Source organism: Vanellus vanellus (assembly GCF_965231255.1).
Source record: "Vanellus vanellus genome assembly, chromosome: 9".
NCBI lineage: Eukaryota > Metazoa > Chordata > Aves > Charadriiformes > Charadriidae > Vanellus > Vanellus vanellus.
The window spans coordinates 6729920-6750132 of NC_138914.1; the positions used below are offsets into that span (position 1 = coordinate 6729920).

Below are 20213 nucleotides of genomic sequence, written 5' to 3' on the forward strand. Positions count from 1 at the left end.
TGAAGTTTGAAGCGTAAAGTCCTGTAGAGTCTGTCTAAAGTGTGTAAGCCATATGTACTACCTTAGTGTTACATCTGATATTTTAATATGGTTGCTAAAAAGGGAGATAGGTAACTTACCGTAGTTGTCTTTTGCACTTAGGGTGACTTGCAATCCAACCTACGCTTAATGTTCAAGTAGCGTTGGGGATCACTGTGTTGTAGCATAACCTTCCAGTGTAGTACTAAACACACAAGAAAGAACTATATCCATGTTGAACAAGCAATATTTTCTTAAAAATAGTAGGGAAAGCACTGTGTTTGTATGAAGGAGGTAGGGATATTGCAATTGCAACTTTGTCTCCTTTCCTTCTTCTAGTTCTCTGAAAGTTAATGTTGTTTTATGTGATTCTCCAGACTACAAGACATTACTGTCCGTTCTAGGTTCTTAAGTTGCCTTTCACTATTACTTCTCTTACTTGGTTTTTAATGTTTGTGAAACCTTGCTTAAATAACTTTGTTAAATGTTTCTGGCTTTTTTCTCTTTTTGTTGAAATTTCAAGTCTCCCAAAATGAATATACCAAGTGGCAAAAGAATCAAATACAAAAACTTGTCCAATGGTCAGAAGAAAATAACCAGTTAATTCTCTGATGTACAAAAAACATCTCGACAGTGCAAGCTGTTGACAGAGGGTTCTCCTCTCTCACAATAACCAGTACAGTAGGGGAGAAGGCTGCTTTCTCAGTTTCATCAATACAAGCATTTTGAGTAAGCAGGAGATGAGGGAATAAGGGGAAGTCTTTTACACTCTGGGAGTGATAGGATTAGATTATTTCCATGTAAAATGCAATTTTGTTTTTGATATGTGTGTTTGGAAAGATGAATTCTGTGCAAATCATGTTAGTCGAGAAGCCATCATACCTTGCAAACAACTTTGTGCTAGTAATTCTTTTAAATCAAAGCATAGCATCAGATCATTTGAACTGCTTTCTGTCTAAGTTGACTTTGTCCCTTGTTGAAGAGTGCTGTTTATCGAATAGAACTGGGGGATTTCTAAACTTGGTTGATGTCGCTTGGCAAACTTCGATAGATCTGTAGTAATGGATTAGTTCCAACAGAAAATCATGTAGTTTTAAGTACAGGTATGAAATAGTTTGCTTTTATCAGAGAATAAAAGTTATTTAGGATTGTGTTGTTCCTTGTTTCCGCTCTGGTAATGCTAGGTTATGTCCTTTGTCTAAATTAATCTTTTTTTAATTCTTCCTTCCCTGTGCAATGGAGGTATTTTTGCTGCCTCATCAACTTTCAGTGAATAAGTATGTTATTGTAGTACTGTTCTGACTGTAGAGTTTCCTCACACCTTTGTGTCTTCATAGGGCTTTCTTGTCTTCACTTAGTAATTCTGACCCTGTCATAGGGTTTTGTGTGTTTGTGAGTAGTTTTGGGTTTTTTTTTTAAATTTTCATTTATTGGTCATTTCTCTGCGTAGCCTGTGATTTTATTTAATATCATACATGCTTGCTCATTTCATGTCTTATGTCTTCCCTCACCCTTTTTTAGCCTTTTCTCGTGCTGCCTCTCTAATTACATGTAAATATTATCAAAACTGGCTTATGTTTCTCATATTATTGGCTGTTTGGTCAGGTGCTGTCTGCTTTTCTTTTTAATTTCTGTAAAACACAACTGAGTATCTTCAAACACTTCCATCCATGTTTCTCTGTGTTTCTAATTTTTACTCAAATTGCAAGGTCAGAGACTGCATTCTGGTACAATATTATGGTGTTAAATATCTCTTCATACCTGAAAGCAGTTATTAGCGTATATTAAATCTAGGACATAGTATCATGTGAGGCCACACCTCGAGTATTGTGTCCAGTTTTGGGCACCTCAATACAAGAGAGATATCGAGGTGCTGGAGCGAGTGCAGAGGAGGGCAACGAAGCTGGTGAAGGGCCTAGCAAACAAATCCTATGAAGAGCGGTTGAAGGAGCTGGGACTGTTTAGTTCAAGGAGGAGGAGACTGAGAGGAGACCTCATCACTCTCTACAACTATTTGAAAGGACACTGTAGAGAGGTTGGTGCTGGTCTCTTCTCACAGGTAATTAACGACAGAACAAGAGGAAATGGCTTCAAGCTCCAACAGGGTAGATTAGACTGAACATTAGGAAAGAATTTTTCACAGAAAGAGTGGTCAGGCATTGGAATAGACTGCTCAGGGAGGTGGTTGAGTCACCATCCCTGGATGTGTTTAAGAGACGTTTAGATTTGGTGTTGGGGGATATGGTGTAGGGGAGAACTTTGTAGAGTAGGGTAGATGGTTGGGCTCGATGATCCCAAGGGTCTCTTCCAACCTAGACAATTCTATGATTCTATGTATGTAAGCAATGTACAAAGACTGAACTGTTGGACTCTGTTAGCTTCTATGCTTTTATCTGTTGCTTGACTATTAAAGCTGCCTTTTAAAAAAAAAATAAATTGTTGAGTTAAACTGCTGTCATTTACATTGGTCCTGGGAGAATTTGAGATGTGTGGTTCTGCTATGATATATGTATCTGTACAAGCTGTAATTCTGAAGTGTGCTGTGGTTGCTTCTTTTCAGCCATTCGTTACTGCCTCTGGTGACTTTTTCCCATGCTAGGGGCTTTTTTTAATGAAGTCAGTTTCTTCCTCTAATTTTTGGTATGTCAAAGCAAAACCTTTAGGCTGATGTAAGGGAAGGGTGGTGCAGGAGCTGGTGGGAGGGAAGCAGAGGACTCTTTAAGAAAAAATACCAGCTTATGATTTGGAGTATCTGTGAAACTGTAGGCTAGTTAGCCCAGGGGGGCTGTGTTTGTACAGGTATATTTACACAGGATGAACCAGATACTGTAACGAAAGATGCTTTAGATATACCTAAAATGTATATAGTTTCAAAGTTGTCATTCTCTAAAGTGGAAGTACACTGGACCAAAACATTTCAGGATCAACTAATTTTTTGAAGTATTGTTTCTGAAGATATTTTTACAGATCTTAGTGTTCACAGGAATCTTTTTCTTTGGCTATAAAGCGCTCAAAGTTGCCAGTACAAATTCACAAGTTAGTGTAGTGGACAGGAAAAGCATGCTTTAGAAAACATAAGTGTGCATTTAGAAAAGGCTGATTATGTACAATGGTGAGTGGGAAGAGCAAGTTGTTTATAAACAACCCTGTTCAGAAGAAAGCATGAACAGTATTTTCTCCATGGAATGTCTTCAATTAGGTTGTTTGTCAGTTATTTTCTAGTGTATAAAACTTAATGAAGTTGTACATAAAGCTGTGTAAAAGTTTTCTTTCAATTCCATTTGGCTCTTGATTTAACTACAGAAGGTATTGACCCAACTTTGTTCCCTTTCAGTGTCTCCCATTTTGTAACAAAGCAGGTAAATTAGGTCTTGCATTCTAACACTTGAGTTGTTCTCGGGGAGCTTGTGATACATGTAGAAGATTTTTTTTTTTTCTTGAAAGCAGGTATTTACCATTTGTTTATCTCTTCTCGCTACTGTTGTCTGGCTTTCTAACTGTCCAGTCTTTCAGTGTATGCTGATAATTTAAAATTTCTAGAGGTGTAGATATAGACTGCTTTGATGATGCCATTTTTAATTTTAATTTTTGTACTGTATTGGCTAACAGTTCTACCCATCATTTATGAACTAATTGGATTTCTCTATGGATGAGATGCAAGTGAATTTCAAGAGTTCAGCTGATACCAACTTCTACATGTCATTTTCATAGACTGGTAAAACAGGAAAGGTAACTTTCCTCTTCTGACACTCACTTTTGATTACTTCAACTGAAGTAAATGAAAATTAAGAAAATCTTACTGTCCCTGTGGGAATGATTTCTTTTTTTTTTTGGGGGGGGGAGTGATTTCATTATCGTAACAATTTCTTTTTCAGATACATAGCCAGATACTTCTCAGTTTTGTAGATTGATTTGAGTGTAATCTTTTATAAACAGCTTCAAGATAGCGTTCAAACTTTGCAGTACACTATCTCAAGTGTAGATAAGTTTCTTTAACAAATATACATAGTTAAGGTTGCTTGATGTAAAATTCTTTTATATGAATGCTTTATTAATCTACCTTGTATTATGTTTCTTTTCTAAGGACTTGTTCAGAGTTGGCTTAAACTAGAGGCATAGTGTGGAGCTGTCTAGGAGGTATACTGTCAGTGCCTGATGATGTGGTGGTAGATGCTGCTGTTGCTGATGAAGGGACTGGCTTTGAGGAAGAAGGAAGCAATTTGAGTTCCGGATGAAAGCAGGAGCAGAGAGCTGCTTCCGCTTGCTTTTGAATTAATTTCTCCCTCCTGTAGGAATAGTGTGTAGTTCTGCCCCTTCCTAGCAGCCTTGCAGACACCAAGTGATAAGTAGATGAGGTAAGAAAGAGGTAAGAGGGACTGCTGCTAACTGGGTTGGGAGGAAAGGCAGGAAGGAGGTGACTGAAGCATGGTGTGTGGAAGTTGGAGATTCTTCATCCTAGGATAATTATAGAAGCATTGGGCCTAAAAGAAAAGTGACCTACACTGCAGCATCCAGAAACCCTCCACCTTCTTCCTGCCTTCCAGGAATCCACTGTGCTGCCACTGCAGGACTGAATTTTGCCTACACAGTTGAAGAGTCTGGAGCTGATTCAGTCTTTTGTGGTGCAAATAAGATTTCCTGTTGAGTGGCTGGAGTTCCCATGTAACTTAGTGGTACTGCGATAAAATTTTTTATCAGAAACTAGTTGCATAAATTGAAAGTGCTTCAAGACCATGGGAGCATGTTTTAACATCTAAATTACAACATTGAGGTCAGGAGATTATGCTCTAGAAGCATGAGACACCTCTGTGACTTCGAAGCAGTTGTTTATGGTATGAACTGCAGTTACATCTGTGACTGCAGTATGAATGTACCGCTTGCTTTTAACCAGTTGGCTTTCATGCTGCTATTAGTGCAGCCACAGCACCTGGGAATTCAGCAATGTTGAAAAAACCTGCTTGAGAAACAGAGTAAATGTCTAAACAGTAAGCATGTCCTGAGCTCCTGCTGCTGTGGTTACGCTGCTTCTAGCAACAGCTTGTTTAGTTGATGTAAAGCTGGTGTTGCTATAACTGGGTTAGCTGTAGTCAGGCTTGTGACTGCAGGATGAATTTATCCTTAAACTCTGCTGCTTCTGTTTGTAAGCTGGACTGTGTCACCTGGCGGAGAGTCATTTATCAAGTGTTTTGAAATACAGGATGAAAGATAGTTTTTGTGTCTGTATTGCAGATGCAAGTTCTTATCCTTTTTATAATAGAAGAAATACTTGTTATAAACCCAAGTATTTTTAATTGGTGACAGTTTTCTAGACTTCTGTATAGGGACAAAGTGTTACATCCATTGTTTTCTGCAGCTTTGGCATTGTAAAGAGGAGCTGCTGGGTACTGCTTTCAGGCAGTTGATTGCCATTTTAAACTTTTGGTTTATTTCAGCAACCAACACTGATGGTTTAATAGTCTATGAAAAGATAAGTGTTACTATTTAGCAAGAAATAAATAGCAATGAAAACAAAGAACAGCTCAAGTTTTAAAGTGTGGAAAAACATCTAAATGGGGTTGTCAAAGTGTTTAGAATAATAGTGGAATCCCCTTTCATGAGGCACGTAAAGCTCTTGGAATGCTCTGTAGGGAGTAATCCTACTGTGACATGGGGTTATTTACTGGGTCTTTTCTGTCTGTGTTTTCTGATATGCTTATGTATTAAATCTGTGATTTGTTATGAAGGCTTTGGTCTCATGGTAGTAGCGCTGCAGGTTGGATAGCTTTTTAATTTAACATTTGTAGTAGTAATGTCTAATACTGTACATTGGAAACAATATAGTATTCTGCTTTGGCTGTATAATGCTAATTGGCCCAATAATCCAGTGAGACTCAATGATGCTGTTTAATCTATCCACGCCATTCCCTTTTGGGACCTCGTTTCTTCTTTCTATTTTTGTTTCTGGTTTTATTATCATTCGTTAAGTCCTGCATCCCCTTCTGTTGTGAAGTGCTTAATGGTTTCTTGTGAAGGAAGAGGGAGGTTTGCTTTCCTCTTTGGATTTCCCCCATTCTTGCAAATGCATCACTCCTAATTAAAGACGGGGATTTTGTGTTTGAGTCTCTGTAGATAAACCTGAGTTAAATTTTCCCCCTTTAATCGCTATTATTTCTTTGAGATTAAGGAGGAAATTAAGGCAAAGGTAACATGGCACTGTTTTTCTGGTGAAAATAGGCTAATATGACTTCACTGGCCTGGGGTTTTATATTTTGTAGTACTGGTGCTTGAGAATAGTATGTAGGACACAAACGTCACTGCTGGGACGTCAGCACAAATAACTGTATCAGCCTGACAGAAGGTCAGACGTTATGTGGGGTTGGAAATAGTCAGGGCTGTTTACGCTAGTTCTATTACCAAAGACAATGTGTAGAAATACAGCCTTTGGCTGAGTATTATTTCTTTCAGCAGGAGCTAAAGGGCTGTCCAGGGGTTCAGTTTTTATGCTTGTTTGATTTGAGCCTGTTCATTCCAGATTACATATGTTGTAGGCAAGTGTCAAAGACCACTTTTTCTTTATTTTTGGTTTGTTATTCTTGCTGTTTCTTCTTTTTCTCCACTGGCATCTCCATCCTGTAGCTGTGAAAGCTCCTGCATTAGCATGAATAGAATAAAATTGATAGTAACTGAACTAAATCAGTTACTTTCAAGTTGCTCCCTATGCCACTAAGAAATGCACTAGCCAGAGGAGCCCCAGAACTACTCCTGTGGCTGTTGTGTGGGGCAGTCGGTGTAGAAGGACTTTCCCAGCAGTTTCTCACCTTGTCCACTGTATACAGTGGAAGAGACCTGTTTTCTTGAAAAATTCAATATATAAAATTCTATAAATGATAAAACTGTACAAATTACTTTCTGCCTTACAACTTAAAGATCTTAATAGATTACTCAGTTATGGGAATGTTTTTCAGGGGTCAAAGTTGTTTTGCTCAAATATTCATCAACAACTGCTAACTGATACAAAATATATTTGCATTTCTGAGAAAAAGAGGTACCATTATGTGCAAGGTGTGTGGATACTGAGCGGTTAGTTACAAAATGCCTTTCGGTAAAGTTTTGTAATGGAAGCAGATAACGCTATGTACAATTGCTGTATGGTTTCCAGACTTGAAACACTTTTTTCCCCCCTTCTTTTGTGAGCTCAGTGAAAACTAGGTGGCATGTAGGCTCACTGGTAAATTGTATGGCATGCGTGCGTGTTTCACATTTAGGTTTGAATGGTAAGTGGATATTGGTTCTTTAAGGAAGTGGCTTACTCTGTTAATGGCAATTGACTTGTGTAATATTGTTCTACTGTAATTATTTAAATAGTTATCATGCTTTAAATTCAGGAAGAAAAATAATATTGCATTACTTGCCTCGTTTATCTTAGGACTGGCATAAATATTGTTTTGTAAACATAAAGTTACGCTGTTTTTCTGTGGGTTTAGGGCTGACTCGCTACATTTTAATTCTTGTGTTTTATGCAGGGTTCAGTGGTCTCAGTTTAAAGGCTATTTTATTTTCAAACTGGAGAAAGTAATGGATGATTTCAGAACCTCAGCTCCTGAACCAAGAGGGCCCCCCAATCCGAATGTGGAATATATTCCCTTCGAAGAGATGAAAGAAAGAATCCTGAAGATTGTCACTGGATTTAATGGGTATGTATAATTTGTTTTCTAAAATCAGGATAACAAAAATATTTTCCCAATTTTAACTTAGTAGTTTGTACTATCTATCTGTGACTGTTCGTTTTGCTTCCTCAAACGGATGAGCAGAAGCAAGTATATACCTTGAAAATATATTGCAGTAGTTTCAGAACTTTCACTTAGTATTCTGTCTTTGAATGAAAATTACGACATCTTGTGACATGTCAGTGACTTCAGTTTCTTTCAATATGTAGTTAGTTTTTAAGTAATACCCTTCAATGAAGCATGGTGTTACTATGTGCATTTAACAGGCAAAATAGATAGTAAAGTCAGATTTATTTCAATATGTTTTGAAATACCTAACTGAAAGAAGTCTTTTATTGTTCAGTTCTTAATTGCTTTCTGGCAGGTCAGTAGCTTTTGAAGTAGTACCTGATAAACATGGTGCAACCAGGAAGCAAGGGGTACATGGTTTTGAATTGTTAAATTGTGCCAGATTCAAAGTTATAGATTGAGTGATACTTACTAATTGAGAGACTTGGAGTATTCAATCTATTGCTGACAGTGTCTTAGATTGAAGTATATACCCTTTGCTGGTTTTGTAATTATGGAAGTTTTGTTTCCTTTAAAATAAAGCTACTGATTTTTGTCTTTTATTTGGTGTGTCTTTTTTAATAGCTTACTATATTTTTCTTGTTTCTGAACTGGATTGCATACTTACCATAAGCTGAGACATCCTGCTTGTGGGTCTCAATGCTTGCTTAAGAGTGACCCTTTCAGCATTTTTCTCAGCTTGTCAGTAAACAGGCATACTATAAAGCTTGTCTGCCTGTTACCCTGAAATTTCAGATTTGGAGGCGCTACTAACATGTCTTTAGTATCATATTTTGATGCTAGGTTAATAATTTTTACTGTCATTGTTCCACACTACTAAATTTATTTGCACTTTAAGTGTGTCTTCGAAGTCAGATCTTGTTCCCCCCCACCTCCCCCCAATAGCTCTTGTGTAGGATACTTCTAAGAATGTGAGATTCAGCTTGTATTCAGCTACCCAATATTTATACCAGGCTACTTCACTGAAGGAATTTAGAAACAAACCTATCCTTTATGCCTGAGTCTGCCTCTCACCCGCCTCCCCCAGCTTTTTGTTAATGCTTCACTGCCCACAAAATTTGTAATGTTCTCGCATGGAGACAGCTAATGAATGGGCTGCTGTTATCTTCTGTTGTTCCAAAGTGTACTAAACAAACCTCTGGGTGACCAAGTCCAGAGCTTATTCTGTGGCTGTGCTATTTTGATTATTGCTGTAATACTTTGGAGTGCTTAACTTCCTCCTACTTCGAAGTGAACCACCCAGTCTTTGAGGAATAAACTGCATACATTAGAAAGAAAGAAAATAATACATTAGGGTGTTTCAGAATCTAGGGTTGTAGAATAGTTAATATAGTAAATCCTACAACTCCTACAGTGAGGATATGATTGTGAAAGCTGAATCATGTGGAGATGTGTCCAAAAAGTAACACAGCAGGTTTTGGTTTGTGCAATTGGATATATTCCGGTTTCTTATTTAGAGTTGTGGATGTCATTTCAGGCTACCGTAGTGGAGAAGGAAGCTACTTAATATGACCTTATTATTAGGATGTGTTTAGTGATGCTTGTTTGAAAGAGTGAGGGAAGGAGTTCATTAAAAGTAGCTAAATTTTTTAAACTTTTTTTTAAAATCAAAGAAGTAATGAATTAAGAATGACCCTTCTTTTGAGGTCTTTCTAGATGAAGTGTCTTTTTAAAGAAAGCTCAAATGTAACGTTACTGCATCTTACCTGACACTGTGTAATATACTTGCAGAGCCAGATTCTCATGCTATACTTTAGAATTGCTTTGGAGTAGGAAGTTCTTAAGACTTGCCATTTTCTTTATTCTTTGCTAGTGAAGCAGGAAGTTCCAAGGTAAGTTATTGGGGATCTCAGATGACAGAGGAGGCTTCACAGCATTAATAAAATAGACACAATCATAATAAAATTTTTCACTTGTGTATATTTTGGCTACAAGTTACTATGGCTGTTATAAGTAATTTCCCCAGATATATCTTGAATCCTGTCTGTATGAAGAATTTTTAATTAATTCTGAACTATTGTGCTAGGAAGTGCAGTTTGAGTGTTTTCATACGGAATGGTAAGTGGTCACCTTAATAAGGCAGATTAGGACCATTCCTGCACTGAACTAATCAAATTTCTTAGCATTTAAGATCATTTTTTGTAATGCTTACAAACTTTGGTTTCATGTGTAGATTTACATCAATTTCAATTATTTCTATTTTAAAATCACATTGTTAAACTATTTTAAAAATAATAGTTTCACTGAAAAGAATTTATGAAATTAACTTTGGGTTTTGCCAACTAAAATTGTTTAGAAATGTTGAACAAATGACATGCAAAGGAGGCAATAGTGTGACACTTGGTGCCATCTGCTGCTCAATAAATGAAGTTCAGTTTACTATGGAAGATTTTGGAGGAGAATGAATTGGTTTTATCTTTTGTTTAAACCTTTTACAGCCGAGAGTAAAATATGATGGCAACTCTTACTTCTGGAGTTAGTTGCAGGCTGCACACTTTATTGAGCATGTTTATTCCTCAAGTAGCCAGAACTGTGGCGATGTTCACAAAATAGTTCATGTTTTAGTGTTCCAGGTGTCCAGTTAAGTACAGATAAATACAAATTAGCCAGACAGTGATTCTCCAGGATGTCTTACAGATTTGGATGATGAAAAAGAATTTAAAAGTCTTTGTGTCTTTGTTCCTGTGAATTAAATTGATTTTGAATGGAGTGTCTAGTCTATTAAAAAAAAATCACAAGGTGTCTTTAATTAGGACTTTTCAACCCCAGAACAAAATGGCAACCAATGAGAAACAATAGATATAATTAGTGCTGTACCGATGTGGAAAAGTTAACAGATGAAGTAAATTCTTTGTGACAGAGTTAGAGTTGGGAATTTGGCTAAAAGAGGGCACTACACAGAAGCTGAGCATCATGATGAATTTGGGTGTCAGAAAGATTACTGGATGACCAAAAGTTGCAGAACTGAGGAAGCTTTAGGGAAATTAATAATGAGAGAACAATTGTCGAGCTGTTCGTTCTGATTTGTACTTACCAAACTTTGGGAATGGGGGAGGAGATACTTCTGGGTCAAATTAGAGAGGTGAAGTGTATTTTGCCTGTGTTCCAAAATACTCGGTTTCTGCCATTTTACTTGCTTTTAAGCAATAACGTGTCAAAACAAATGTTTTAGAAATACTGTCATCTTACAGCATTACTTTTTGCAAGTATTTAATGTATTTAATGCTTCATCAGCTGTAGTCTAATTCTCCACAGTTGATCGATGGAGATTAACTTCACCTTCTTTCTATTCTTAGAAGTCAAGTAAAGATAAGTTGGTATGATGTAATTCAGGGTGAATAGCAAGGGAAGGCATTAACTAGTAGGGTAACTGTGAAATACCTTCTGTGTTTTTTCAGGTAACTGTGTTGGAACTAGGGCTAAGGGTGGCTGCATTGTTGCCTACCTCCTTACTGTTTTCCAGTTGAGGATTGTAACTTCCTCAGGAACATAATATACAGACAATTTTGAAAAACATAATTAAATTGTTGGTGCTTGGTCACTCTCTTTCTGATTACTGCTTGCTTTTAGTCAAAATGAAGTGTCATGTGGTATGATTAATGATGGCTACGCTGACGTATTTTCACTGAACTAGTGGTAGATCTGTGCATCTTTAAGATGTGGCTTTTTAGCTAGTGAACTAAGCTTGAGATACATACTGTGTTAGCTAATGAAATACGCTTAAAATATCAGAAAATAAAAGTTGAATTTTTACAAAAAACTTACATACATATACATGTGTGTATAGATCCCTATGCTGTAAGTCTGTATTGATATTGCTCTGGATTTGGTGTATCAGTCGTATTCCCAATCAAGAAATGGTTCTTAAGTATTGTATTGTATTAAATATTCTTCTTAGATGAATTTTTGAAATGTTTGTCTTCAAATAGTTAACTGTAAAAACGCATCATTGTTTATTATTTTATTGAAATAACTTTTAAAGTATTTCACTATTTTGTCAAAAGTCACAGAAGTTTGTTAAAGTGTGACACTGAATTTGCAATGAAAGTGTGTGACATCTCAGGTAAATGTATATAAAGTACTGCTTGTCCAAAAGGTCAGTTTCTCATTTAAGTAGGGATGAAATTGAGTGCAGAATTGTCAGAAAACAGAATGCCTGAATGTGATGCTTATGGATTAATATATCTTAGAGTTTAATTATTTTTACTGAGCTGTTCCTTGATAGATAAGTATACTGTCCAGTTTTGGCAAAATAGAGTATTTGTAACAGCTAAAGTATAATGGTTCTAGTAATTCCAACACCTAATGTTTTTTTTTGTAAATGTATTTTGTGAAACATGAAATAAACTACAAGCTGAGAATTTTTTAGCTCTAGTGTGTATGACTCAAATTTGTTTTGAAGCGCTTACCACTTCTGTTCTATATATTTGAATAAAAAAATACAGTCTTAAACTGTTTTACTGTTCATGATCTGATTTTCTTTTATTGTTTTAATGAATCGTTTGAGTTGTGGGATGATGTATTTAGGATTCTACTTAAGAGTTTTGTGGTGGTGAGCACAAGACGCAGTGCTTTGTTACCTCAGCGTATGAGATAGGGAAAAATAAGGCCTTGAGTTACTAACCTATAATTGCTAATGATAACAAATTTCAGTACTGTTTTCTTTCTGTCTTCTCAGTAAGGGGGAGAAGGCAATAACGTTGCTTTCCAGAGGTCATACTCATTAAAATAAAATAAAATTGTTATAAATTTATTTCATTGCAGCATCCCCTTCACTATTCAGCGACTCTGTGAGTTACTGACAGATCCTAGGAGGAATTACACAGGAACAGACAAATTTCTAAGAGGTGTGGAAAAGGTATGTATTTTTCTGAGAGAGAACACAGTTAAACAGTCACAACTACCACTACCACAGCTACCACTTGAACTTCTGAATTATTCCCAAAGGTCTATTGGCTTTATTATGGCTCTTAGCCATAGTATAATTAATGGCTACTCTGAGTGTATGAGTTATTTCATACCTTTTAACGTCAAAAAGCAGTTTTAAAAAAACTTATTTAAGACATTAAAAATAAACCTCAGAGCTGCAACTGCTGTATTTCCTAATCGCTATGCAGTACTCGAACTGTAGTTTATGGAGTAGTAGTTTGTGTCACCTTTTTATATTGAGTCCTAGCTAGAAATAATAATCAGCTGAAATACTTTGAATTTTTTGATCAGGCACGTCCTTCCACATTTGGGTTCAGATCAGATCTAGTAGGTGAAGGAGAAGGGAGGCCTCTTACCCCGCAGTGTCTGTTGTGTCTATTTAAATCCTCTTGTGTAGAAGACTGTGCCTTCATAGAAGCATGCAGATGTCATTTAATGGTATTTTATAGCTTATGTCAGAATGTGGGATCTTTCAGAAGTAGGTAACAGACTTTCAGGATGTAGTTCCACATAAGATTTTCTTGATGGCAAAATTGACTTGAGGTTCCTAATTAGACTATTTGGTTGAAGAGAGGTTATCTTGTAAATGGATTGCTTTTCATGGTTATAGTGGATGCAGTCAGGTGTATTCTTGCAAGTTAAGATGGGAAGGTGATGGTCAGGAATAAATGAGGAGACAGGGATTTCACAAAGCAGTTTCTTAGCCATCAACGAGGTCTGTGAAACCACACCTCGGGTTTTATGGAGATCCCTCATTAAAGTTCATCTGGGTTAATTTAGCTGGCCCTGTGATAAAAGCCTCCCTGTATAATTGGGCTCAGTATTGATTTGAAGAGAGAAACTTACCTAATTTTTAAGCTAGGTTTCTAGATATTAAAATTTATTTAGTTTGCAGTGCCATTCAAGAGGGAGAGGTGGCTAAGCAAAATGCACTGAATTAATGATCATTTCTGCCCTTTGTTTATGCAAGGCCAAAATAATTTAACATTTGAAGTATGGCTGTGCCAAAAATAGCTAATAGTGCTTGCACACTTTTGAATGCAGGATTTGTGTACAAAATGAGCAATTCTCCAGCAATTCAAAAGTTTTTCAGCATTTCAGAATACTTTGCTTTCCAGAGATGCTTCGGATAAAAATTACAAACACTTGGTCCTGAGGCTTAATGTGGTGGCCTTGTTATGACAGTAACCCACTTATGAAAATACTAACTTAGTGTAATTATGGCCTGACCTTGTAAAGAGGGAGCAGAGATACTTTTGATGTATCTTTCATCTTTTGGCAGCTTTCAACCTAATTTTCTGTAGAGATACTTTAATATGACCAAAACCCTGTAATTCTTTAAGTTTGGGGTATTGTCAAGAACTGAAGCTTCTGTTTCTGAACTCCTACTATGTTGTTTGTGTGTTACAGAATGTCATGGTTGTCAGCTGTGTATATCCATCTTCAGAGTAAGTATAATTCATTTCTTGAAAGTTTAAGCTTGTGTTAGTAGAGGGGAGGATGTGCACATGTGTGTCCAATGCATTTCTCTTGCTGGCAGTAGTTGTTTCCAAAAGACAGCCATGCAGAGTTCAATCTTCATTATCAATGGTTAAGTCAACAGTAGCGATAGCGGTCTGCAAGGGTTATGTGTATTAACTTGGAAATGAAAAGCCAGCTTTGGAATCAGATATGTGGTACAGTTCAGTATCAAACCAAGTCATCCCCCAATACTAAACTGTTATGTTATAGCTGGTAGTAGAAAAAAAGGATACTGCTGAATAACAGTTGCACTGTAAATTCTTATCCTAGCCTATTTCATAGAACTGTAGAATGGTTTGGGTTGGAAGGGACCTTGAAGACCATTTAGTTTAACCTCCCCTGTCCTGGGCAGGGCCACCTCCCACCAGACCAGGTTGCTTCAAGCCCCATCCAACCTGGCCTTGAACACCTCCAGGGATGGGGCAGCCCCAGCTTCTCTGGGCAACCTGTGCCAGTGTCTTGCCACCCTCAGAGTGAAAAAAATTTCCCCAGTATACTGTATACGTAGAGAACCGCTTGAGGACTGACAGTGGGGGACTCTTAAGTTGGGGTGAGGGGGAGGGAATTTTGTGCAAAGCAGCTTAAAGTAATTTGAAGTTCCTTTATTCATAACATTCTAATGCTTACTTTTCTTTTTGTTAGGAAAAATAATTCCAGTAGTTTAAATCGGATGAATGGTGTTATGTTCCCAGGAAATTCACCAGGGTACTCTGACAGGTAAGTTTGGTTTCAGGAGTTAACTTTTTCTGGATAAAAGCAAGGTAGTTCTGAAAATAGGTGGTTCAGATCTCTTATTACCTACTCTGGTCCCAAATAGGTACCCTTAAAAATGGGGTGTGACATGTAATACTGGGGGAAGGAGGGGAGAGGAGGCATGACCATGTACACTATGTATTGTGTTTTTTGATCTTTTTCTAACCTCATTGTTTAGATGTTTTGTTTTTTTTTTTCAATTTAAAATTTTTAATATAGTTTGCATGTTGTAACAGGCAAGGAATTTTTTATTCAATATAAAATATCAAAGTATCTGATCTGTTTTGTTTTCGTGATCTTTTAAAACAAGGTTATACCTGCTTTCTGCCTTATTAGGAACAAATTACTTTACTAAAAGGATGGGTTAATTTTTTATTATTATTTTCAAAGATCTAATGTAAATGGTCCTGGAACTCCCAGACCAGTAAATCGACCGAAGGTTTCTTTGTCAACTCCTATGACAACAAACGGTTTGCCAGACAGCACAGAACATAAAGAATCAAGCTTGCAGCAAACAGAAGATAAAAAACACAGGTTTGTGAGGAGTAATGTGTTTTGAGTTTTTATTATTATCTGGGTTTTTTCACTTACATTTAAATATTTTAAAAGAGAATGGCCATCTAAGGCATGCATAATTAAGTCTTAACATACAAATATCTGCAGCAGGATTTGAAGTGTACTGTTTGGGTTGTCTAGTTAACTATTAGCTCAAGTTTCCACAGTTGCAGTAACAAATCCCGTAAGTGTATGGGATGTATGGTAAAAATGAAGAGTGAATAATAGAGTTCAGAAATTCACAGTTACCATATTTGTGTCAGCATGTTAAGCTATAACCACATAGGATATTTCATAAATGTTTGCCACTGATTCTGATAGTAGTTGTCTGTAACTTGGACCCACCAGAGTAGCCTGACCACTCTGTGTTTCATCGACAATCAGGTGAAAGAGGAGCGATGTCTTTGAGGTTTTGTTATGTAGTAAGTGAAGTGAGTTCTACTGTTCTCTTTTGTAGACTGTTTAACTTAAAGTAGCTGCTACTTTTTTTTTTTGAGTGTGACAAGATACAGAATGTTTTTCTTCAATAAAAGCTACAGCTGCTTTTGTTGTTTTATAGTGAATCACCAGCATCTGAATCAGAAGGTGCTCAGAGCAGCCCAGTAAAAAATAAGCACTCTGAAGATGATCCTGCAGAAGCAGAAGGACATGAGGTAAAAAGACTTAAATTTGACAAGGAAGGAGAAGCCAGAGATGCACCTAACCAAGCTGCCTCCAGTGAAGTTTCTCTAGGCATGGGGGAAGAGACAGAAACATCCTCTACATCTCAGGATAAAGAAAAAGATGCTACTTGTGCCAGACAGCACTGTACAGAGGAAGAGGAGGAAGGTATTTCAGATTTTACTGTATTTGCTCTGTGTGTTTTTCAAGGATTTGGGATTTTCTTTGTGGCAGGCCAGTGCTGTTGGGGTTGTTGAATGTCTCCAGTTACACGTAAAGATGAACTGCTTGTTCATACTTCAGTTTTGCATAATTTAGCAATTCTGTTATTTCTTCTCTTTTTCTTTATTCTACATCTCTACTTAAAAATTTATATAATGGTATAACAGTGAAAACTACCTCTGCCTAAGGCAGGCCCTGTACCTAACTGAAAAAAGGTAACTGCAGTTAAGAGACTGATCTATTTTTTACATATTCTTCAGAGTTCCCTTTTATTATTTATTTTGTGCCTCGTGTATTTCTAAAGTGTTCCTCTAGATCATGATGGATGTACACTTGAAACTGTACATTTCCAAAAGACTGCTTCTGAAGACAAATGAAGGAACGTGGGGAAGCAAGAAAAGGTTACTTATTAGACTGTGTCTTTATCCATTGAGGGCTTTATTAAGTGAAGCTACCTATTCAGTAAAAAAAATTGGGCTTTGTTTTATGGTATATTAGGATAGTTTGGCTGTCCTGATGAAGTTGGCTAGTATTTTGCATCATCTAATAAAATCAGGGATTGTCAGTTTTTCCTGTCCTTGGCTGTGTTGTAGAAGTATTGCTCAGCATAGCTGGGAATGGAAAGTAGCAGGATTGAGATACATTTTAAAATGCCTCAGTAATACTGTACTTTCGTCGTTTCTAGAGTCCTTCATGTCTCCCAGAAATGTTGGTCCAGACAGAAAAGATCAAGAAAAAGACACTGAATCCTCAACTGTGAATGAAGAGACGTCTGAGGAGAACAATCAAATGGAGGAGTCTGATCAGTCTCAAGCAGGGAAGGATTTACATTCGGATGACAGTGAAATTAGTGGATCTGCCAGTAGTGGCGCTGACTGCAGTGAAACTGAAGAGTTAGGGTCCTATGCTAGTGAAACTCCTGAAACTTCATCAGAGACCCCTATGGAAAACAGCGATGAAGCCACAGAAGTTGCAGATGAACCTATGGAGCAAGACTAATTTAAATACACTTAGATGCAGTATTTTCCATAAGGCTCCGGTTTTACACTGTATAAATAATTTTATGTAATAAAGTGGACCTTTAGTTTTACAAAAAGAAGCAGGTTGTAAAATAAACTTCTCCATGGATTGAACCTTGAAAGAGTTGTACGTGATAAGAACTGTGAATACCAGCTCCTTCAGGTCCTGCTTACCGCTGAACTTTCGTTTGGTCAAATCAGTGGTTTGTGTATAGTTTTTTTTATTTAGAATAAAAGTTTTTAAACTGGAAGGTAATTATAATTTTGACAACTTTTTTGGAGATTACCACACCTAGTTGTATGTAAGCAAGAAAGCTTTTTGTCTTGTCTTTTTCTGACAGCTATAGCAGTTACTTCATATTTTGGTTACAGTTTCAACATTTGACATGTGAAATATGGGGTTTCATGCTGGTTTCCAGATTTTTATTTGAATACACACTATGAAACCTTATGTTGTGTGTTTAAAATGTGTTACATTTCACACACACACATATATATGCACGCATGCACATGTATGTGTACCCTCACTGTTCTAGGGGGGAAATGGTATATTTTTCTGTTTCTATAGAAGATAAATACAGCAAATACTTTTTCTATAGCGAAAAGACTGAGTTCACCTCTCAGGCACTTTGTTTTGCCTCTGGAAAACAAAACAAATGAAATCTGGCCCATATGAAACCCTGGAAATATTAGCATTGTTGAAAACACCAGAGTAAACACATTCCAAGAGAACTGTTCAGATTACAACATTTTTGTATACTTCTGAGGTGCCTGAGTGAAAGGATTTCATTTATTTATGAGAAAATGTGCTTTATGTTGAGAACGTTGTAATCAAAACATTAGCTTAAACTTTTGTAGAAGAAATGTTTGAAAATATGATAAGAAAATATCTTGGAAGAAATGAACAGGTACTTGCCTTTTTGAGCACTTCTTGGAGCATTGTGAATATTGTAGAGAAGTCTCAAAATTATTCTAAGTATGCAGATGGCATTGGTAAGATCACACCACTCTATTGGAAGAATTAATATATGACCATAGTTATGTACCTGAGCTAAACAACTAAAAGGTTTAGGGGTGCATAGAAATCACCATGATTTGTATAACATTTTGGAAGTGAACTAAATATTTTTGAACATGCTACTTTGACAGCCAGTGTTACATTTTTTTCAGACCAGCTCAAAGCACAAACTACTGCTTTAAACTCTCGATATTTTCCCAGTTCCCATATTTAAAGACATGCAGGCTGCAACCTCCCAGTCACAATTACTGGCTGCCAAATTTATACCTGTTTCTTCAACTGTACCTTTTTGATATTTAGAATTTTTAAATTTCTGTAAAGTAGATTTTTGTAGATTGTAATGAGTGCTCACTGCCATTGTGAAACGGTATATAATTGTATAATTTCTGTGTGTAAACTGAATGCTTGGGCTTTCAATACAGTATTCATATAAAGCAATAAATATTAATGTTATGAAATATCTGAGTACATTTTTATCAGAATTGTCCCTCTTCGGTTTTAAGTTCACATACCTGAAATACAAAAATGACCTCTAAAATGCATGCTGATAGTTTCTTGTACTACATGGTATGCTTTGTATCGTTTGGGGGAAGTCTAGGTTTTGATTAATACCAGAATAATTTGGGTCAGTTGGGATATTTGTAAAGTTACTTCTTGCCGATGTTACCTATCAAGTTCTAAGCAAACAGGATTCAGGGAGATGCTTGCAAAAAACAATAATAATAAATTATTAATTGAGATCCCGTTACAGAAGGAAAATTGTACATTGACTCATTTTCATTGTGCTTAAGGGTTGGATGTGTATTACCAAATTAAAGGACAACCAAAATGTTGAAATTAGGGAAGTTTAAAAATACAGTGACATCTTACACTTTTTTTTTTAACTATTTTGCCAATGAGAACAATATTTTTAAATTTTTAAGTTTAGAGATTTCTGAAATTTTCTTTAGACTGTTTATTTGTGAAGATACTGTCAATAAACTTGTTCTTTAAGCACCTGTGACCTTTTGATATGTTTGTTTTAGCAGCACTAGTGCCACTATTGCAAAGACTTGCAGAAGAGCTTAGAGGTATGGATCCATTTATATATGTGCAATATTTCTTTTGCAATGTCTAATAAAACTGAAATCATGCTTCAACATCACAGTAGGCATCTTAATACTAAATATGTGCCTACATTTAAAGACTGCGTTTACTAAATCGGAGAAGATTCCTGCTTTTTTTTTTTTTATGTGGATTTAAAAAACCAACCAAACAAAAACAACCAAAACAAACCTCCTGCATTTCTAAGGAGCGGTATTTTGTCAGTGGCATTACACGCCTCCAGATACACAGGCGGCCACTTTTCTGTGTGCGTGGAGGTGTGGCATTGAATCTATTCTTGCAGCTTGTATTTTTCTAACTCTTGGTGCTATAAGTTCCATAATTTCGTACCCCCAGCATCTGTTTGTGTATACAGCCATTCAGAGTCAGGTGTCCTCCCTGCATTCACGGAGGAAGCGTGTGGTTAAACCCCAGAAAACCAGGCAACAGGTGCTTTATAGTGTTCATGGGTATATTTCCTATTAAAAAAAACCCTATTATATGGGACTATTTAATTTTCAGAATATAAGGTGAAGGTCAGCCCTTAATACTGCTCTTGATAATAATAAAAAATAAATAAATTGCTATCTCAGAAAAGTTGATTTCCTTAAAGCATCTGAGCTGCTCTGTCAGCTGTGGTTTTTAAACCTCAGGGACTAC

The 20213-nt window shown here is 36.6% G+C and overlaps 1 protein-coding gene across 2 annotated transcripts in view; it reads left to right on the top strand.

The window, feature by feature from the left end:
* PPP4R2 (protein phosphatase 4 regulatory subunit 2) overlaps positions 1-19463 on the top strand; it is a 33211-nt gene extending 13748 nt beyond the window's left edge. Inside the window, exons 1-8 of one of the 2 annotated variants that reach the window (XM_082487818.1) lie at positions 3685-3747; positions 7521-7691; positions 12558-12651; positions 14133-14170; positions 14886-14960; positions 15387-15530; positions 16111-16379; positions 17119-19463. In XM_082487818.1, coding sequence (XP_082343944.1) covers positions 7573-7691; positions 12558-12651; positions 14133-14170; positions 14886-14960; positions 15387-15530; positions 16111-16379; positions 17119-17432 — 1053 coding nt within the window. In that variant the 5' untranslated portion in view covers positions 3685-3747; positions 7521-7572 and the 3' untranslated portion in view covers positions 17433-19463. Of the gene's footprint in view, positions 1-3684; positions 3748-7520; positions 7692-12557; positions 12652-14132; positions 14171-14885; positions 14961-15386; positions 15531-16110; positions 16380-17118 lie in introns of those variants that run through there. The other variant, XM_082487817.1, reaches the window with a different exon arrangement.
* Positions 19464-20213: the final 750 nt, after the last annotated feature.